At 39.1% G+C, this 16852-nt stretch overlaps 1 protein-coding gene across 1 annotated transcript in view; it reads left to right on the top strand.

The window, feature by feature from the left end:
- MAD1L1 (mitotic arrest deficient 1 like 1) overlaps nt 1-16852 on the top strand; it is a 354917-nt gene that overhangs the window by 30959 nt on the left and 307106 nt on the right. Inside the window, exon 10 of the mRNA XM_084296309.1 lies at nt 13928-14014. Within this exon, the coding sequence (XP_084152435.1) occupies nt 13928-14014 (87 nt within the window). The remainder of the gene's footprint in view (nt 1-13927; nt 14015-16852) is intronic.

The raw sequence follows: 16852 nt of genomic DNA, 5'->3' as shown, positions 1-16852 counted from the left end.
AGAATTGAGGTCAAGAGGATGCGAGGAGGTGCCATGAGATTTGAAAATGGGCACGGTTCCAGGGGAAGGAGAGGTATGAAAGAGGTGTGAGGGTGTGCAGGGACTACGAAGTATTTGGTCCTTCAGAACTGAAATATCAGACAGTTACCAGAGTTTTAAGACCCATATCAGTCCGTGGGTATTGTCTGAGATGCCTCTGGTATGAAGCTGAGATTCAGACCTGTAGTACAGGGACTCCACCACTACATGGGATTTGACAAAATGATGCCTGACAGCAACCTCACTGATTGCCTTGACTGCAGCATCTCATGATTTAAGGAACTGTCTCTCGCCGTTCTGTACCTGATGATTTGGGATCATTAGATCTGTATCTGTTGCACCCTGCATTTTCCACTTCTAGGGAATAACTGCCTTCTCCTCCACAGGCTCCTGCGTGTTGGAGGCAGCGTGAGGGCCTGGGCTGCCTTGCTGTTGTGGCAGAGCTGCAGTTCCCTCCTGTCTGCACAATAAGCTTTGTATCTGTTTGTACAGTAACGAACTGCTTTTGTTTCCTTCAGAAACATGCTCTGCTGTCTGGAGCGTTTCCATTTACAGACAACCCTTGCCAAATTAATTTTATTTAATTATCTCCCAGGGCTAAGCTTGAATACATTTTGTGTTAAATTCACCGTTTCTCCCTCTTCTGAACGAAATGGACTTAATATCCTTGTTAAAATCTGATTAAAACTAAAATTGAGTTTTTTGAAGTCTGATTAGCCCATGAAATGGAATTTTTAAACCTAATTATGAATGGATTTGCATACATTTTTAACACCATTAAAAAGGAAGTTGAAATATATTTATTAATGGAATCCTCTGCTGCCGTCTCTTTGGGCCATGACGACTGCAGGAGAGTAAGGGAAGGCAGGGATAAAACCCCTTCCACTTTTGAAATTTACCCTTTCCCCCCCTCAAATTAATTCTAGAGGTGGTTTGACCCTGCCTCATTTTTATTCCTCTCTGCCACACAGCCCAATTTAGGTAACTGATGGCATTTTAGAGGGTAACTACACAGTTGAGCTGGTTTCATGTACTTAAAGCCTTTCTGCTTTCTGAAGGGAGGATGTCTGGGGTGGCAGCACTTGTTTCAGCACTGATATTCCTCCCCTTCTTTTCCAAAGTACCCTGATACACAACCAATAGGTAGCCCTCCCTTCTGCTTTCTGAGAAACTATATGTTTGGGCATTTCTTCTAAGCCCAATTTAAAAAAAAAAAAAAAAAAAAGTGGATCACTGTACAAGCTCAGGTAAATGTGCACATGGGACTTCTGATAGTTTATGTACTTCCCTGGGTTTGAAGCAGAGTTTGTAGGATGTATTTGAATCTCTCACTCCAGTAATTGTGCCCATTACTTCAGGATTTTGAATGTCTCTCTCTATGGGAAAATGAGTGCCAGTGGAGAAAGTACTTGCTTGTCCAAATTCTGCTCTTTGAAGGAGGTGTGATAGAAAGCAAAATGCCCATGCAGAGAGCTGCAGATTTTGCATGAAGGCACATGCTGCTGATGCTGTGTTATTCTGATACTGTTTGAAAAGGTCATCTGCTGACGTGAAAGGTAGAACTTGGTGGGGAAGAAAAAATGGCCTTTTTTTTTTTGGTTGTGGTCTTTTTTTTTCTTACCCAGAGTTATAAAGAGCTCTTTGCACTGCATAAACATTAGTCACACAATTTTAAGAATGTCTTCTCTCTGTCTTGTGCTGTCTGCAGACTTTTTTTTAATTTTCTGGCAAAAATTCTAATGAATTTGGTAGAAAGAAGGTGTGGCAGCTTGGAAATCCTGCACTTTACACACGACTGCAAAGAGTATGTGTTTCATATGGAGCTCACTGTTCTGTAGCATTGGCAAAGTTACTTTTGAGAGACTTATTTTCCATATGCCTTTGTGATTTCATTTTAATCCTGATTTTGCAAAGGTTACGTATGGAACATGGTGGAGGTATCGAGTTCTGTAGGCAGCGCAGAATTCTGGCCCTGTTTCTTTGAGATGCTTCTCAAGCGGGAAGCTTAGGGAAGCTGTGGCTCAGTGGAGAAAGGAGGAATGAGCTACGACTGGAGAATACTTTTAGCTAGCAAAGGCTCAAGTTATAAACCAAAATGGTTGAAGTAAATTAAAAACAAAACAAAAACTTGAGAATTCAGAAAAGCTTAGGGAGAAAGAAGCTAACTGAGGCAGCTTTGCAACAGTGACTTCAAATTTTGTGGCTTAATGGCTGCTGCTTTCATTTGTTTGTTCATTGCATCTCTTGTTCAAAGTAGACGCTTATTGTCAGATCTATATAATTTACTGATATAAATATAATAAATATAAATAGAACTCCCATTTAGACTGGTTATAGATGCTTTGCAGTATCTCTGCCTATGGCAGGGAGGTTGGAACTAGATGGTCTTTAAGGTTCCTTCCAGCCTGAGCCATCCTATGATCTTCCCAAACAAGCTCGAGAGGAATCTGAGGAGTTAGGAATATCTCATCTGCCTTGGAGCACGGAGCTGTTGTACAAACTGCAGTCACGCCAGCAATGAGCAGGACCTGGAAGCTGCACGTCCAGGTAGAGTTAGGGAGAGATCTTCAGAGGGGTAGGCATTAAGAAGACCTCAGTGATTTTTAACTTTTATTGTTAGCTGGTTGGTTCTGTAATGCCCATTTGCTAAAGAAAAAGTAACTGGCTGTGATAGTCTCATATGTGGTATTGTACAGCATGATGAAGTGAGATCTTAATTAAACATGCATGAAAGGAAGGATGCAGAAGTTAGATGATGGGATGTTAGATTGCTTCTCCTTATGGAGAGAATAGGTAGCTCTCTTCTGTGAATGTATTTCACCTTTTAGAAACTGTTTATCATTTAATTTTATTAGTGCTTCCCCTCGTAGCCTCAGGCATTAAAAGTGACTAAAACTTTACGACAGCAGTAAGCCAGGATGGTGTCGGTGCCTGTGAAACCAGTCCAGTCGTTATCTTAATCCTCGTCGCAGGAGCCTGTGGCAAAGACACAGGGAAGTCATAATTGCTTTTGGCTGCCCCAAACCCTGTGCCTGATGCAGGCAGCTGAGCTCAAGTCCTGGTTTGTGAGAGTGAGCTGGCAAAAGGAGAGCAGTAATTGCTGAAATGCCTCTGTTTACATCTTTAATGCGATTACACTACAGCAGTTCCACTTTCTATGAACGAGTCTTTAAGTCTGCTTCTATTTCCTTCTGACATGAATTATTCATTATTTATGGCTGGTGGTGATTGGGGTTTGGCTTTCACAAGCAGGTTTATTATATCCACTTAGCGCTGACTGCTTTGGTATGTTCGAGGACTCAGTTATTTTCCCAGCATTTGTTCTTGTGGTCATCGTTCTTCTTGGTGCTAAAACTTTCAGAGTATGTAATTCAACTCAGTTTTTGGGGAATGCAGATTTGATGGAAAGGCATGCTGTTTTTACTTATTGTTTTAATGTGAAGCATAGTGAGAGTTGTTTATGTTTTTGTTTGTTTGTTTTTACTTAAATCATTGCTTAATTCCTCTGTAGCAACAGTGACACTGGTGCTCTTCTGTTCTAATGACTTGTGGCAACTGGTTTGCACTGGGACCTTGCTGTTTAGGTCTTGGTAAGTCTCATGTTTGCATTAGCTGTCTGGAGCTGATGTATGGATGAGCTTCCATAAAACTTTTGGTCTGAAATGTTGTTTGTCCTTCACTTTGAATGTTAAATTTTTTAGAAACTTTCAAAAAAAAAAAAAAAAAAAGTACGAGAGAGAATTACTGCATTTGTTTAAAGTTCTGAAAGCTTTTTTTAGCTAAACAGTTCAAAGAGCGCATCTCACTAATCAGAGGAATATTTTTACGTCCCTGGGGTGGTCACACTGTTTTAATTGGAACTCAGGCTTCTTTGAAGTCCTTTTTAATCCTCCCTGAGCTGGGGGAGAGGGTTTGAAGGCAGCACTGTAAATCTGAAATTTCTTCATTTTATTTACATGTGTCTGGGGACGCATGCAATTCATTTTCCTGAAGTTAAGCTCGCTTGCTGGCTTGTGGACAGCTGGGTGAGGGCTGTGCTTCATTAAGCGAGGAGGCCTGAGGTGGATGCTAGGGGTTACAGATCGTGAGCTCACGTGCTTATGGGGTTGGTAAACCTCGTACCTGAGCAGCAGGCTCTGAGGGGTGAAAACTTGATGGGAGGCACTGGGAGATGATGCCATAGCTGAGTGTGAGGCTAGGCTCAGCAAAAAGCTGGGATTTAAACTCATGTCTCAGGATTAACTTATTAGTATGGCACTCATCAAAGTAGCGTTGCATACTGATGCATGGCTGCTTTACAGTTTAAGTAACCAAGTTTTAGGGTACAGCTCTTGTGGTTGATCATTTAAAGTTAACAGGGGGTTAAATTTTCTTTTATTGTGATTAAATTAGAGATTTTTTTTTTCAGGGGTGTCTTGAGTCAGATTGCTTAAACTTGGTGTCTTAGATCTAAACTTTAGGCCTTCCTTTGGTCTGTTTTGGAGAGTAGGAATCTACATTTCTCCAAACCTGTATATTATGTGTGATATATCCACCATGAAGGGAGCCTTAGTGGTAGCTGATGCCTTTTATACCATGTTTATACAAATAACTTGCAGCAATATGCTGCTACTGACAATGCAAGCACCTTCCCTGAGCATTTTCTACTTCTTCCACTATTGATTCTTCTTGTGATAAATATAGTAATTTATAAGCCGTGTGTTTTCTGTTCTTCAGTAATGTTTTTTTAACATCACAAGCTTGCTGAAACCAGGTTGTTTCACTCTCTGCTTCTGCCAGAGGTAAGACATCTGCTGTGAAAAGCTTTGAAAAAATATTTGCTTGAGGTTTGGGTAGTTTTTAATTAATCGAAGAAATAGGTTTAACCTTAGCTTTCTGTCTAAAAGAATAACACTCCAGCTGAACATCTAAGCAGTATGTTCTTCATCCTTTCTAAAACTGTCACCATAAATTCACCTGACTGATATTATTGGATGATATTAAAAGAAAAAAAAAAAGTTAAAATAACTCTTACTGTGGTTTAAAGTTGCAGTTTAAAATGGTATTCCTGCTGTGAGACGGAAGAGGTGTGTGATTGTAATCAGATGTAAATGAAAATAATATATGGGATGTCAAATCCCACTGATATAAAATGGAGCTGAAAACACAGCCTAGGCTGTCACAAGGACTAGTAGGCAGTCATAACGAGTATCTCCTCTTCCTCAACGTGAGGGATTTTGTGTCACTGCTGGCTCGTATTTGCAGCTGATGAGGGTCTGGGAAATACTGAGCAATAAAGTTGTTGAAAACAATTGGAGAATTTCTTACATGAATTAGTATTCTGCAAGGATATTTCAGAGAAGTGTCAAAAGAAGACCGTCAATTTAGTGAAATCTGTTAAAGCAGTCAAATACACATTGTCAGTACCCAGTCCTAGGTACAGTATTTCTCTCCTTTTGCTATCGGAGAGAAGCCCTGGTTATCTATAAAAATATCTTCGTGTTGTTAATTTCCATATACATGGAAGTTATGCCAGAAGGGTATGTTTGATATGTGTATTTTCTTTCCTCCTTGAAAAGAAGCTCTGATGCCTGGGGTTTCTCAGCTGGTCCAAGTGTCTACAAACGCCTTGGAAATAACTTGGCGTGCTAGGACTAGCAGAGATTCAACAGAAGTATGCGAGAACTTCTGACACAATCTGTTTTTGCATAAACGTTTCTAACTAATTTGAAGGCTGAGGAGTTTTTTTCTAGCTGAGACCCTTCCATTGGAACCAGCCATCCCTACTGGCCCTCAGCTTGGTGAGGAGCAAGTTTCTGAACTAGCTTCTTTCCACTGACATGAACTTTACAAAGAGTGTCTGTGTCATGTCAGTGTCTGGCCCTTTGGAAATTCCATTTATTGTTTTTAGTTAGGCTGTCAGGACACTTTCCCAGCCTCGTGTAAGCACAGCAGTTGGCCTGGAATCTTCTTGGAGGTTTCTAATGATCCTCAATTGCATGTTATCTCTCTAAAATATACTGCATCTCCATTTTCAGAATTCGTTTCCAATGAGCCTATCATCATATTTCAGTCTGTTTTTCAGATTTTTTTTTTTTTTTTTGCATATGGCTACTTAAAATTATCCAGATATCTTGAAAATCTTAGGATGCACGCGTAGTTGGAAAAGAATACAAATTATTTATTCTAATTCTGTTCTTAGCCTGACATTCCCCTTGTCTTATGAAGCCTTATTCCTCCTCCCAGCAAACAGTTCATACTATCCTCCATTTGTTCCAGTTCGATTGACAAATGGAAACTACAGGGAAAAATTCCTTAGTTATGGCTTCCTAAATTAAGTTATTTTGTGTATTTCATCACATTATTTTTGTTTTACCCATTTTTTCTCAAATTAAGTACACGATGGGTAAGAAAATTAAAATAGCTTTTGCTTCTGTACTAAAATAAACATTACGTTATTAAATGTATTTACAGTTTGTTTGAAATCTTAAGGGCAATAGGTTCAAAATTATACGCTACAGAAATTGCTTTTCAGCATCATCATTAATATGTAATTACATTTAATAAATTAAATTGCAAATTGAAAAAAACCATTTAATTGCAAAGATGATGCTGATATCTGCTGTGGTATGAGAGCAGCAACAGCCACTTCTGAAAATCCTTTATGATCACTCCAAACTTGACTGCTTCTGTGCTACTGACAGTATATACCTAAACTGTGCTTTAGAAGTTTCATGGTTTTTTTTTTTCCTTGCTGTTTGATGTTTAATCTGTGTTCATTTTGGGGGAGAAAAGTTAAGCAATAATAACTGTTATCCATAGAAATGATCTTGAGAGTCTCAAGTAGTACAAGGCTATAATTGGCCTTGTGAATGAAACAGTAAAACACCTACAGATTGCCCCCTTTAATGTAGGGCTTTTGGGTTTTGTTTAATAAGAGGTTGTATAGTGAGGAGATGTGATCAAACATAGAGAAGAGTGGGATGGAGAGGAGAGCCTTGGACAGCACTGTCTGACTTGGAGAAGATGCTGCTGCTGGTTTGGGAATTCTTTGTTGACAGGAGACCAGGGATTTTCCTCTCATCACACCAAACAATGGTTTGAAAGAACTTCAAAGACACAGGCTCTTATGGATTAGTAAGTACAATAGGCTTGTTATGCTTCCCTGGTAACCTACAAAAGGTAAAAGGGAAGACCTTAAGAACTGTTTGTTTTCCTATATTGGAAAAACATAGGATACAAAATATTTAATAGCTTTGCAAATAAGCTCTATGTTTCTTGGGTTATTATTAAATGGCTTATTGTTGCCCTTATAAATTGCTTCATTTTGTGCAACTGCATTTAAGCCTAATTAAAATTCTTTTGTGTTATGGCATGATTGGAATATGTGGACTATTGTCCCTTTTTTCCTTTGGGATAAGGCATAGCAATGGATGCTCCAAGGAGGAATTGATTTCATCTGTATCATAACACCAGAAAGATTGTTTTTTTAGTTTTGACTTAGGAGAGAGTCAAGAACAGGACCTGACAAAGTCTGCTTTGATTGCTTCAGAAACGTCAAGCATAAGTAAGAGTTTGAGTTGATACAGCTCTTATTCATTATTTAGGCTACAAATCATTAGCTTCTGTGCAAAAAAAGTACTTGTAAAGAATGGCAGCTGAACAGAGTGGAGAGCAAAGCATGTTTTGCTCCAGTCATAGCAATTGGTCAGCTTTGTGCTGAAATGCCAGAGCAGCTGAAGGACGTCCCCATGGTCAGTACCAGTACAAACCGAACTCGTATGGAGATACACTTGTCATTAGTAAGAGCTCAACAGAGTTTATTCTATTTGTCTAGTTCAGTCTGTGTTTCCCTTGTTACTTACGTACTTTCCTCTTAGGCAGTACATCTTTTTTTCTATTTAACATTTAGGTTAGTTTTGACTCTTAATGAAGGTTGGTCTTGACAGAAATCTGCGAGTTAGCATACAATTACTCATCCATCCCCCAAAAAACAATGACATGACAGTGAGTCTCTTCTAACAAAGCTAGCCTCTGACTTCTCACCTGTTTTTGAGAGCCAGGCTGACAGACATGTGGCTCACACTGGAGCCCCCCTGTAGCTTTACCCAGGTGGCTGCTGTTACCTGCAGACTGCATCGCTCACTGCAAGCTCAGCGAGAGCTTGAGGATATGTTTTGATGAGAAGACAGCTGAGCCGGTTAACAGCTTCTTGTTGAAAGGTGTAATTTCAGCAAGCTGATTCAGAACTTCAGTGGCAGAAAATGAACCAAGCAAAACCAGTGACTGCTGCTTCGGTGGTAGAAGGCAATTAGATTTACTCTGCTGCTCTCCCTGAATTGGAACCGGAGAAGAGGAGCCTCCAGTGATGATTTGTGTGAGCTGGGTCCCATTTGGAAAGGCAACACTCTCTGGATTTGCTGTGTTCTAAGGAAAAAGGCAACTTGCCTTATGCCGTAATGCTTTTTAATCAAACTCTAGAAAATTGCTTTTCTTTCACCGTGACCTGTCTCAGACCTCTACATTGCAGGCTTTGTGGTTCAGTATGCAAGGACCTGGCATCTGGATGAAGGAAAAAAAAAAAAAAAAAAAAAAGGCAGCAAACTGGGGCTATCTTTACTCTCAAATCAACAGGTTTGATACTGCTCCGTGTAAATATTCCTTCTCCCTGAGGCCTGTTAAGGCCCCTCACATGCAAGGCCACATTCAATTACGCAAGGTGTATGCTTACCAGGTTTCAGGGATGTGTTCTGTGCTCGCTATTAGAGCAGCGGTAGGAATGAGAAAGAAGTCTGGAATATTAAAATGACAGCCAAATGATAAGGTGCTTTTTTTTCTCCCTCCCCCAAAAGTGAGGTCGATTTGATCTTTTTGAGCTCTTAAATATATTTCTAAAGCAGAAATGAAACTTGAAGGATCAGTAGTTGTGATGCCATATCAATAACTTTGAGTGGAAAAAAAAACTTTTTAATTAAAACCCATAGAAGCATATTGACTGGAATCAAGAGCATTTTCTCCCCTTTTTCCATTCAAGTTATGAGGTGATTAGATTAATTGCTAATTTTGCAGCTATTTCAAAAGAGGCATCAATTAACTGTCTCTGGAATTGTCAAGCCAGTTTCAAAACGCTCAATGCTGTTTTACAAATAAGTTCTTCTTGTTAGTTCTTCTTATAACTTGTTCAAATACAAAGTTTATTTTTCTAAATGAAGGGAATTACTGCTTCCATTTACGCGTCAGATATCCTTCATTTGCTTTGTTTTTAGATAAAATTATAAAGCATGTAATTTTTTGGGGAAAATGTAAGGTATACCCTAGTCTTTTTTTTTTTTTTTTTTTGACAGCTTTTGGCACCTTAATTTGAAAGAATAAAGGCAAATGATTGCTCTTCAACACATTTTAATCAAAGTGTTACAACAAACTGTGTCCTAATTGCCTAGGAAATTTTGAAAATTCATTTATTTTTGTGAACAATATGTGTAGCAGATTCCTTACCATATGGTTTAGTATAATACATTTTGCAATAGAAAGGGAGAATGTGGGCATTAAAAAATTAACAAATAGCTGTAACTGCTTGGGTTGGAGCTCGATAGGGCTTTTTGGCCAAGGAAGTATTATTGTGAAACTTAACCCTCAGAGCACCAGATCTTAGTGGCAGTATTTTCCTTTACTCCGATGAAGAGGAGCTCAGGTATGGTACCAGTAAGGTGACAAATGTTTGAGGAGAGGGACGTATTGTGAGGTTAGTTTTCTGATCGAAACTTTGCCTTAGTTTGACCAAATTAAATTTAAGGACTTTGTGCTGCTATATTTTGGGAGCTCTATATGTACTGATATGATTGTTGTTTGCTGCACTTTCTTGAAAGGCAAGTCATCACAGGAACTGTGCTACTTCTGGAATTCCTGGTGAAGCTAAACAAATGAGCAGGGATGCTGTAAATCGGAGATACAGGAGTTATAGCAGTTGCAGAGCTCACATATACAGCAAGGCTCTTTGGGAGACTCACTTCAAACATGCAGGAACAGACTGGTAGAGATATTCAAAGCCTTTTTAATCACACGGAAATATTTAAAATAACTAAGTTGTGTTTTCAGAATTCTTCTGTTGTTGTCATGTTATTGTTCTGTGTTTGTTCTTCAGATGCTGTTGTCGTCCTGCTGAAGGAGCAGCAGAAGTTGTTCTTTAAAAATTGAGAAGGTTCTTTTGGGGAGAGGAAACCTTCAAAATCTTACTGTGTTTTTTATGTATAATATAAAAGCATATAAGGAACAAAATCCAGATTCTGTACTTCTAGGAGAATGTCTTTATATATTTTTTTAAAAGGAATTTATTTTGGATTGAAGATAAAGAAGCAGGTGTACTCTCACTTTGTGTGCCTGATTCTCTTTAGTCACTTTTTAGCAAAGATTTCTGTCTCTGGTCTTTATCAGTTAATTGTGCTTGGGTGTAAAAGTTTATGGATCCATCTAAAAAGCGGTGCCAAAAATCTGGGATGTTCCATTTTGGTTTAATATGACTTAGTTGAGACACAAATCTGTGTGTCATTTCATACTGAATTAAAACTATGTAGAGAATTGCTAATTCAAGAGACTTCCAAAAATAGGTATTCTGAGTAATTTAGTATGCATTATTAGTTCTGAAGCTCCAAACAAATTTAAGTTTATAAAAAAAACAACAACAAAAATGGAGAACTTAGTCCCCTGAAAAAAGTTGTATGTGGGCTGGTTTTTCAATTTAGTTTTACTTCTGTCTCGTACTTCCACAGTTAAAATTTAATGTCGGATATCTATCTATAATCAAATCTATTCCTTTGCTGTGAAGTTTGAAGCACTTTACAGAAGCAATAAGAAGCTGACATTCTAATAAATTATAAATTAAAAAAATAATACAATTTTTACTTTTTCATTTGCGTCATGGTTTCATGTTACCTCAACAGCTCATTCTCAGTGAACAACTGTCAGAGTTGATAATTCAATGGTAATTGGTCCTTAACTAATACAGCTCAACAGAGCTTTATAGCAAGTGTCAATAAAATGCTGGTTGTGTGCATAAGAAAAATATTACATAAGCCATTTTCCATGTTTAAAGTGAAAAAGTATGCCAGTGGGGGCTTGAACATCCTTTAGTGAAGAAAAGTGACTTGGACATATTCCATTAAGTTAATTTTTCACTTCATTTGAACAGTTTCAGGTTTTTCTTGTTCTCAAATTGCTCTTTTTCAAATTATCTGCACTTCAAAGGAAGTCAAAGAGCTTTGCTAAACAGCAATTCTGTACCTCCACTGCCTTACTCTGCTGCTAAGCTTTGCTGGACTAATTTGAACATATAAGACCAAAAAAACCCACAAAACACCTTTGTTTCCAGATTAGTCTTAAATGCTCACATTTGTTTGGTTTTGGATTTTGCTTGAATGTTATTGTCAAAGGAAATACGATGTCAGGCTGAGACGGTGGGACAGAGGAAATGTGTTTTGGCTTCTGGGTAAGGAACTGAAGTCAGGGGTAAAATCTATGTTCACTGTTTGCAAACCAATTTTGTCATTTGCTCATCCTGTTGCCTTTATAATTGCGTAGCACAGCGTTCAGGCTGCTCCTGAATCTTGCCATCAAGTGAGTGTATAGTTTTCTACCCTGGATTTTGCACGGCTGGTGCAAACTGGATTTGCAGCTTTTCCAAAGGGGGTCCTGGATACATTTATGTGAGGGCAGGGTTTCAAACTGCCCCCACATAGTGGTGCTGGTAAGCTGTGTTGTCAGACTCTCTTAAAGCTGACTTCTTGACTTTTTAATACTAATTAAGGTACCAACTGTTTGATAGGGAATAGCTGGAGCTTTAACAAAAATTATACTCAGCTAGCCCATCAGGCAGACTCCTGAGGCCAGAACACGTTAAGTGTATGTTGGGATGCTGACAAATTTCTCTCTTAATGTGTCATTGTGTTCAGAAACTTGTGAAATGAGAGGGCTGTTTACAGCACCGAAGGCTGGATGGTATTTGGGAGTTTGACAAACTCTCTTCAAATGGAAAGCTCATCTGATTTAATTTCGTTGTGCATGCAGTGTCATTCCTGTGCTTGGAACTGGGTAAACCTGGCTTTTGCCAAACTGTGTGTGATCAGGATGGGAAGTGGACCTCAGAAACAGGTTTTGAAACCCCTCAGTAAAGGTGTTCAGTAACACTGCATGCAAGGGATGTCTGTGCCTTGTCATGTCACATAGTTTAGTTTTACAAAATCAATTTTTTAGAGGGGATTAATGCCCGTTGTCTTTGTTTTCTGTTATATCTGTGCCACTTCACTTTAAAAAAAAAAAAAAAAAAAAAGGTATCTAATGCCAGTAAAACATCCTCCAGAAATAAGTACAAACCTACCGCTGCCAGTTGCTGAAACTGAGATTGGAGGCTGGTTGTTGATTTGAATTGCCTAACAGCTGAGGATGATTTTTTTATTGGAAATCTGTCAGTAGCTACCATTACTAGAAATCTGTGGCTTTTATAATACCATCTCATTTTACTACTGGATTAATTTCAGTTCTCTGTCTGAGTCCTAATACATTATGGTACGAATTTCTGGGAACATAAGAATAATATCGAGGCAAATATACTGGTCTGGCCATTTACAAATTTGTGCAGCTATTTCATTGATGCAAGAACCAAACACTTGTGCTGGGGGAAAGCATTCAACATGGCAAAAAAGAGATGCCTGATATTATCCATGTGATAAATCTGCTATTTTGGGTGAATTTTGAGATGCTTAGAATTGTATTTTTCAGAGCCTTGTTGATTTGGCATTAAACTCTACAAAGATTGTTCATATTGAAATCAGCGTGTCTGCTTACAGCTTCTTTGTGCCAAACAGACCAAGCATGCCCAGTTCATTCTGTCTGGTTGGTGTTTTGTTTGGTGGTTTTTTTTTTTTTTTTTTTTTTTTTTTTTTTTTTTTTTTTTTTTTTTTTTTTGGAAGAGGCTGAAGTGGAAAGGGAAATACAAACCTTTTTTTCTTATCAACACTAAGACAGCTGCCTTTATCCTTTCCTCATTTCTAGATTTTCTGGTTAGAAATGAGGGTCAAAAGACAACATCTATTTCCTTAATTCATGGGAAAAAAAAAAAAATCTGAGTCAGAGGTCTTCTTGCAGATAGAAGCCGATGAACCTATGCTTCAATCAGGTTATAGCTTTATAGACTTTTCTTGTAAAGCTTTTTTACTGTTATTCTTTTTCTCCTGCAGACCTTGTGGAACAAGCAGAACCAACTGTCTTCCACTTCCTGGCATATGCTATCATTTAGTTCTCCATTTATGTGCCAGTAGAAAGAACCCAAGTCTTCTAACTTCAAAACCAAATTTAGTGTTAGATTGAGCCCTTCAGAGCTGAAATTACAAGAAACTGGTGGGTTTTGCTTGCTCCTGGGCTATGGGGAGCTGTGGCTTGCATCATACTTGGCCCTGTAGTCAGTGCTAATGTGGAGGTCAGCACGCTGGGAAATGTGTGGGAACCCTGCTTGGTAAACAAATTCTTATGTATGGTTAAGAGAAAATGTGTATGCATTCAGGTGGTAAGCTCTCTGCTCACCTGGTGTAGGTTTTACGCAGACCTTTTGGTTTGAAGAATTTTCTTGGTCTTGCTGACTCTGTGGCTTTAGAGTTGGTTTGTGGGTTGAAGTGAACAGAGGTGAGGTGCTGCGAGGTAGATGATGATTACAGCATACAGCAATGGCTTTAATTAAGTAGGCTTTTAAGAATTCTGAAGAGGATGCAACTCTGTGTTGTTTTAGGGAATTGGAGCAGTTTTGAACTGATGCAATTGCTTTATCTTTTTTTTTTTTTTGTAAGACTTTTTTATGATTGTATATGGAACATAGTCTTTCAACAAGTATTTTTGTTAAAAGTTTCTATTTTGTTTTGTGTAGGACACCTGATGATCTCTCAAGGCAAATTGTGGCCCTGCAGCAAAGGGAGCTTGTGCTGAAGGAGCAGAACTCCACCGTCACAAACAGGTAAGTGATACCAGTGGCTGTTGGGTACCAAGACGCTGAAGACACTGAAGCATGTAGAAAGAAAACAAGCACTGCAGCCTATGAGGATGGCTCTCTGGATTTCCCTGCTGTTCCTAAGTGCTTTCTATGCCATCGTTCTTTCCCACATTAAGAGTTTTCTGCTTGCTTAAATCCTTGCAGGAAGCAAAAGATGAACTGTGGGAGGATGTGGTGAGTTTATCCACCTTCACTTTATGAGCTGAAGTGTTTGTAAGGAGAAGTAAGAAGCTTTCTCAGACCACCACATCTGGAAGAGGATGTCACAGCAAAATGTGCAAAGTAATGATCTTGGGGTGGAAAACCACGTTTGTAGTTCTGGTGGCAAAGCAGTGCAAGACTGTGGGAGGAGCAGTTGGTTTATAGAGCAGGGATATGTGTGAGAAACTACAGGGTGGCTAAGCCTTTGCCCTGGTGTGCAAGTGAGCATCTCCTAAGGGAAATGAATTTGTCTGCCAGAGCTTTACTTTCCAGAGTGCATTGGTTACACAGCATTTCTTAACACGCCTCCTTAGTGTGCCAGATAGCACACTGGGATGCTTCTTATCCTCTGTGCATGTGTTCTTGCTTTCCACAGTTTTATTTCCTCGCGTTAGGAACCTGTCGGCTGTTCCTGTTTATAAACAATACCTCTGTCTTTCAAAAAGGTTCCTGGGCTGTTTCCATTGCCAAGGTGTTAGCTGCCTTGTCTAAGCAACAGAAGTGTGGAGAATTTTCACCTTCTCTGTAAATGTGTTGAATGTAAAGCATTCAAATTCTGTGTAATTGAGCAGTGGACAAGTGCTTTTATTTGTCTTGGGCTGCATTTGCTAATGTGTCTCCTGAGGTATGTGGTAGATTTTGGCTCAAGAGATGATCGTGTTATGGACTCCTCCTTCCTAATGACGGGCAGAATTCAAGCTGGGTGTTAAAAGCTTTGTGTGAGCTGCTGCTATTAACAGGAGTGTTTAGTCAGCTGTAAAATTGTTAGCCAAGTATAAGCTCCCCTGAGTGCAGCCAGCCGGATTGTTTTGTGGTTTCTGCTAAGAAATTTAAGAGGAGGGGGAGGGAAATACTTTTTTTTTTTTTTTTTTAAAAAAGGCACTTCATATATTAAAAAATATACCAAGCTACCCCCCCCCCCCCCAAACTCTTAAATGATCAAATAAAAGAATTGTGGTAATGTTTGAATTACAGATCTCCCTCCCTCCCTCCGCAGTTGTCTTCTCACAGCCTGTCAGAGAAATGCTTTTTCTAAATTTATTAATGGCCAAAGGGAATCATCTGTTGAAAAAGCAGCCTTTTGGTAGTGCCTGTTCATGCTGGATGTAATCGTGCCAATTTAGTTTAAAAATAAAAACATGATTAAGATTACTTTTTGATTTCAGGTGAAATGGGCTGTAAAGCTGCTTAAATTAAAATTCTAACGTTTTCCTGATGAAACACTGCGTGTCATTTCCAAAAGTGATAATTTCAGCTTTCTTCTGGCACTTACCTTATTCTGTCTTAAAATGTAGGCAATATTTTTTTTTTTTTTTTTTTTTTTTTAAAACCTTTCATTACAGATGATTTGAAAGTTCCCAGGAGAAGGTCTCGAGTCTTTGGAAATAAAACCTTGTTAAAGAAGCAAATCTAATTTTCTGTTTTCCCTTGAATGACATCCAGATTCAGCTGATGGTCTTCTTTTATTTGTTTCTTAATTGTGTTCTGAATGGTCTGGGTATTACAGTAACTTAGTGTGTGATCATAACTCCCTCTAGTGATTGAGCCCAGCAGTTATTCGCCTTTCTATTGTCTTAGCTACAGCTTCTTTAGCCCTTAGTTCAAATCTGTTACGTCTTCAGTCCTGATGGTGCTAAGCGTGACTTTATAAATAGCTGCTGGTTATGTGTGTAAAGAGCTGAGTGCAGGACCACGGCAAATAAACTTTGCTTATCCTAATAAGCTTTATTTTTTTTCCATTAAAATTAATGGCTTGGTAGCTACTTAAGGAAATATTATCAGAAGCTGGCATCTGAGTTTAGTTTTTGGCAATGAAGTGTGAATCACAGATAGTTTTAGGTTGCTACAGTGCAAAGTTCAGTGTTTAGTAGAAAATATGTGAGTGTGATGTTAAAGACAGTTAAGTAACAGTTCAGTCTCCCTTTGCTGCTCCCCTTTGAGCACCAGCACAGGGCAAGGACAGAGTTTCCAGGGCTTTATTAGTCAGCAGCCTCACTTGCTGGTCATACAACCCTCTTCCCAGACGGCTGGTATTGAGTCTGTGTGCACTGAATTTACTTCTGGTCATCAATGAGCTTTTAAACACAAGTGGAAGAGGACCTGGAAGGTTTTTTGCAAGCTGAGTATTCTTTCTGCCTTTCTACTGCAGTCGTCTTCATTTTTATTCCCAGTTCTGGTACCTTGCCTGCATTGTTCAGTGGCTGTGGTAGGTGTTTGCCAGCTCCTGTCCACATCACAGCCTGGTGAGCAGTGCTCGTTTCTGTTTGGTGAGAGGAGATGCTTGGTACTGAGGCTGGAGTTCATGGTTAATGTAGCCAAACATGGGCAGGAATTGACTTCAGAAAACAAGCCAGACATGCAAAAGATGGCACAAGGGACTGGTTTGCTAGATAAACTCCCCTCCGTTGCTCCAGAATTAGAGACAGATGTGTGGCTCAGCTACTCTGCAGCGTACTTCAGGTGGTCTAGAGTGGAAGGTTATGGCATGCAGTCACACTGCCAGCAATGTTTTCTGGATGGCACATGGCTTCGCTAAACAGGCTACATTTGTTTTGTCTCATACTTCCAGTCTTGAGCTGCTTTCCGGTTGCCACTATATAC

Source organism: Netta rufina (assembly GCF_964035555.1).
Source record: "Netta rufina genome assembly, chromosome: 15".
NCBI lineage: Eukaryota > Metazoa > Chordata > Aves > Anseriformes > Anatidae > Netta > Netta rufina.
Note: the sequence above shows the minus strand (reverse complement) of the source record. Positions and strands in the feature narration are given on the sequence as shown.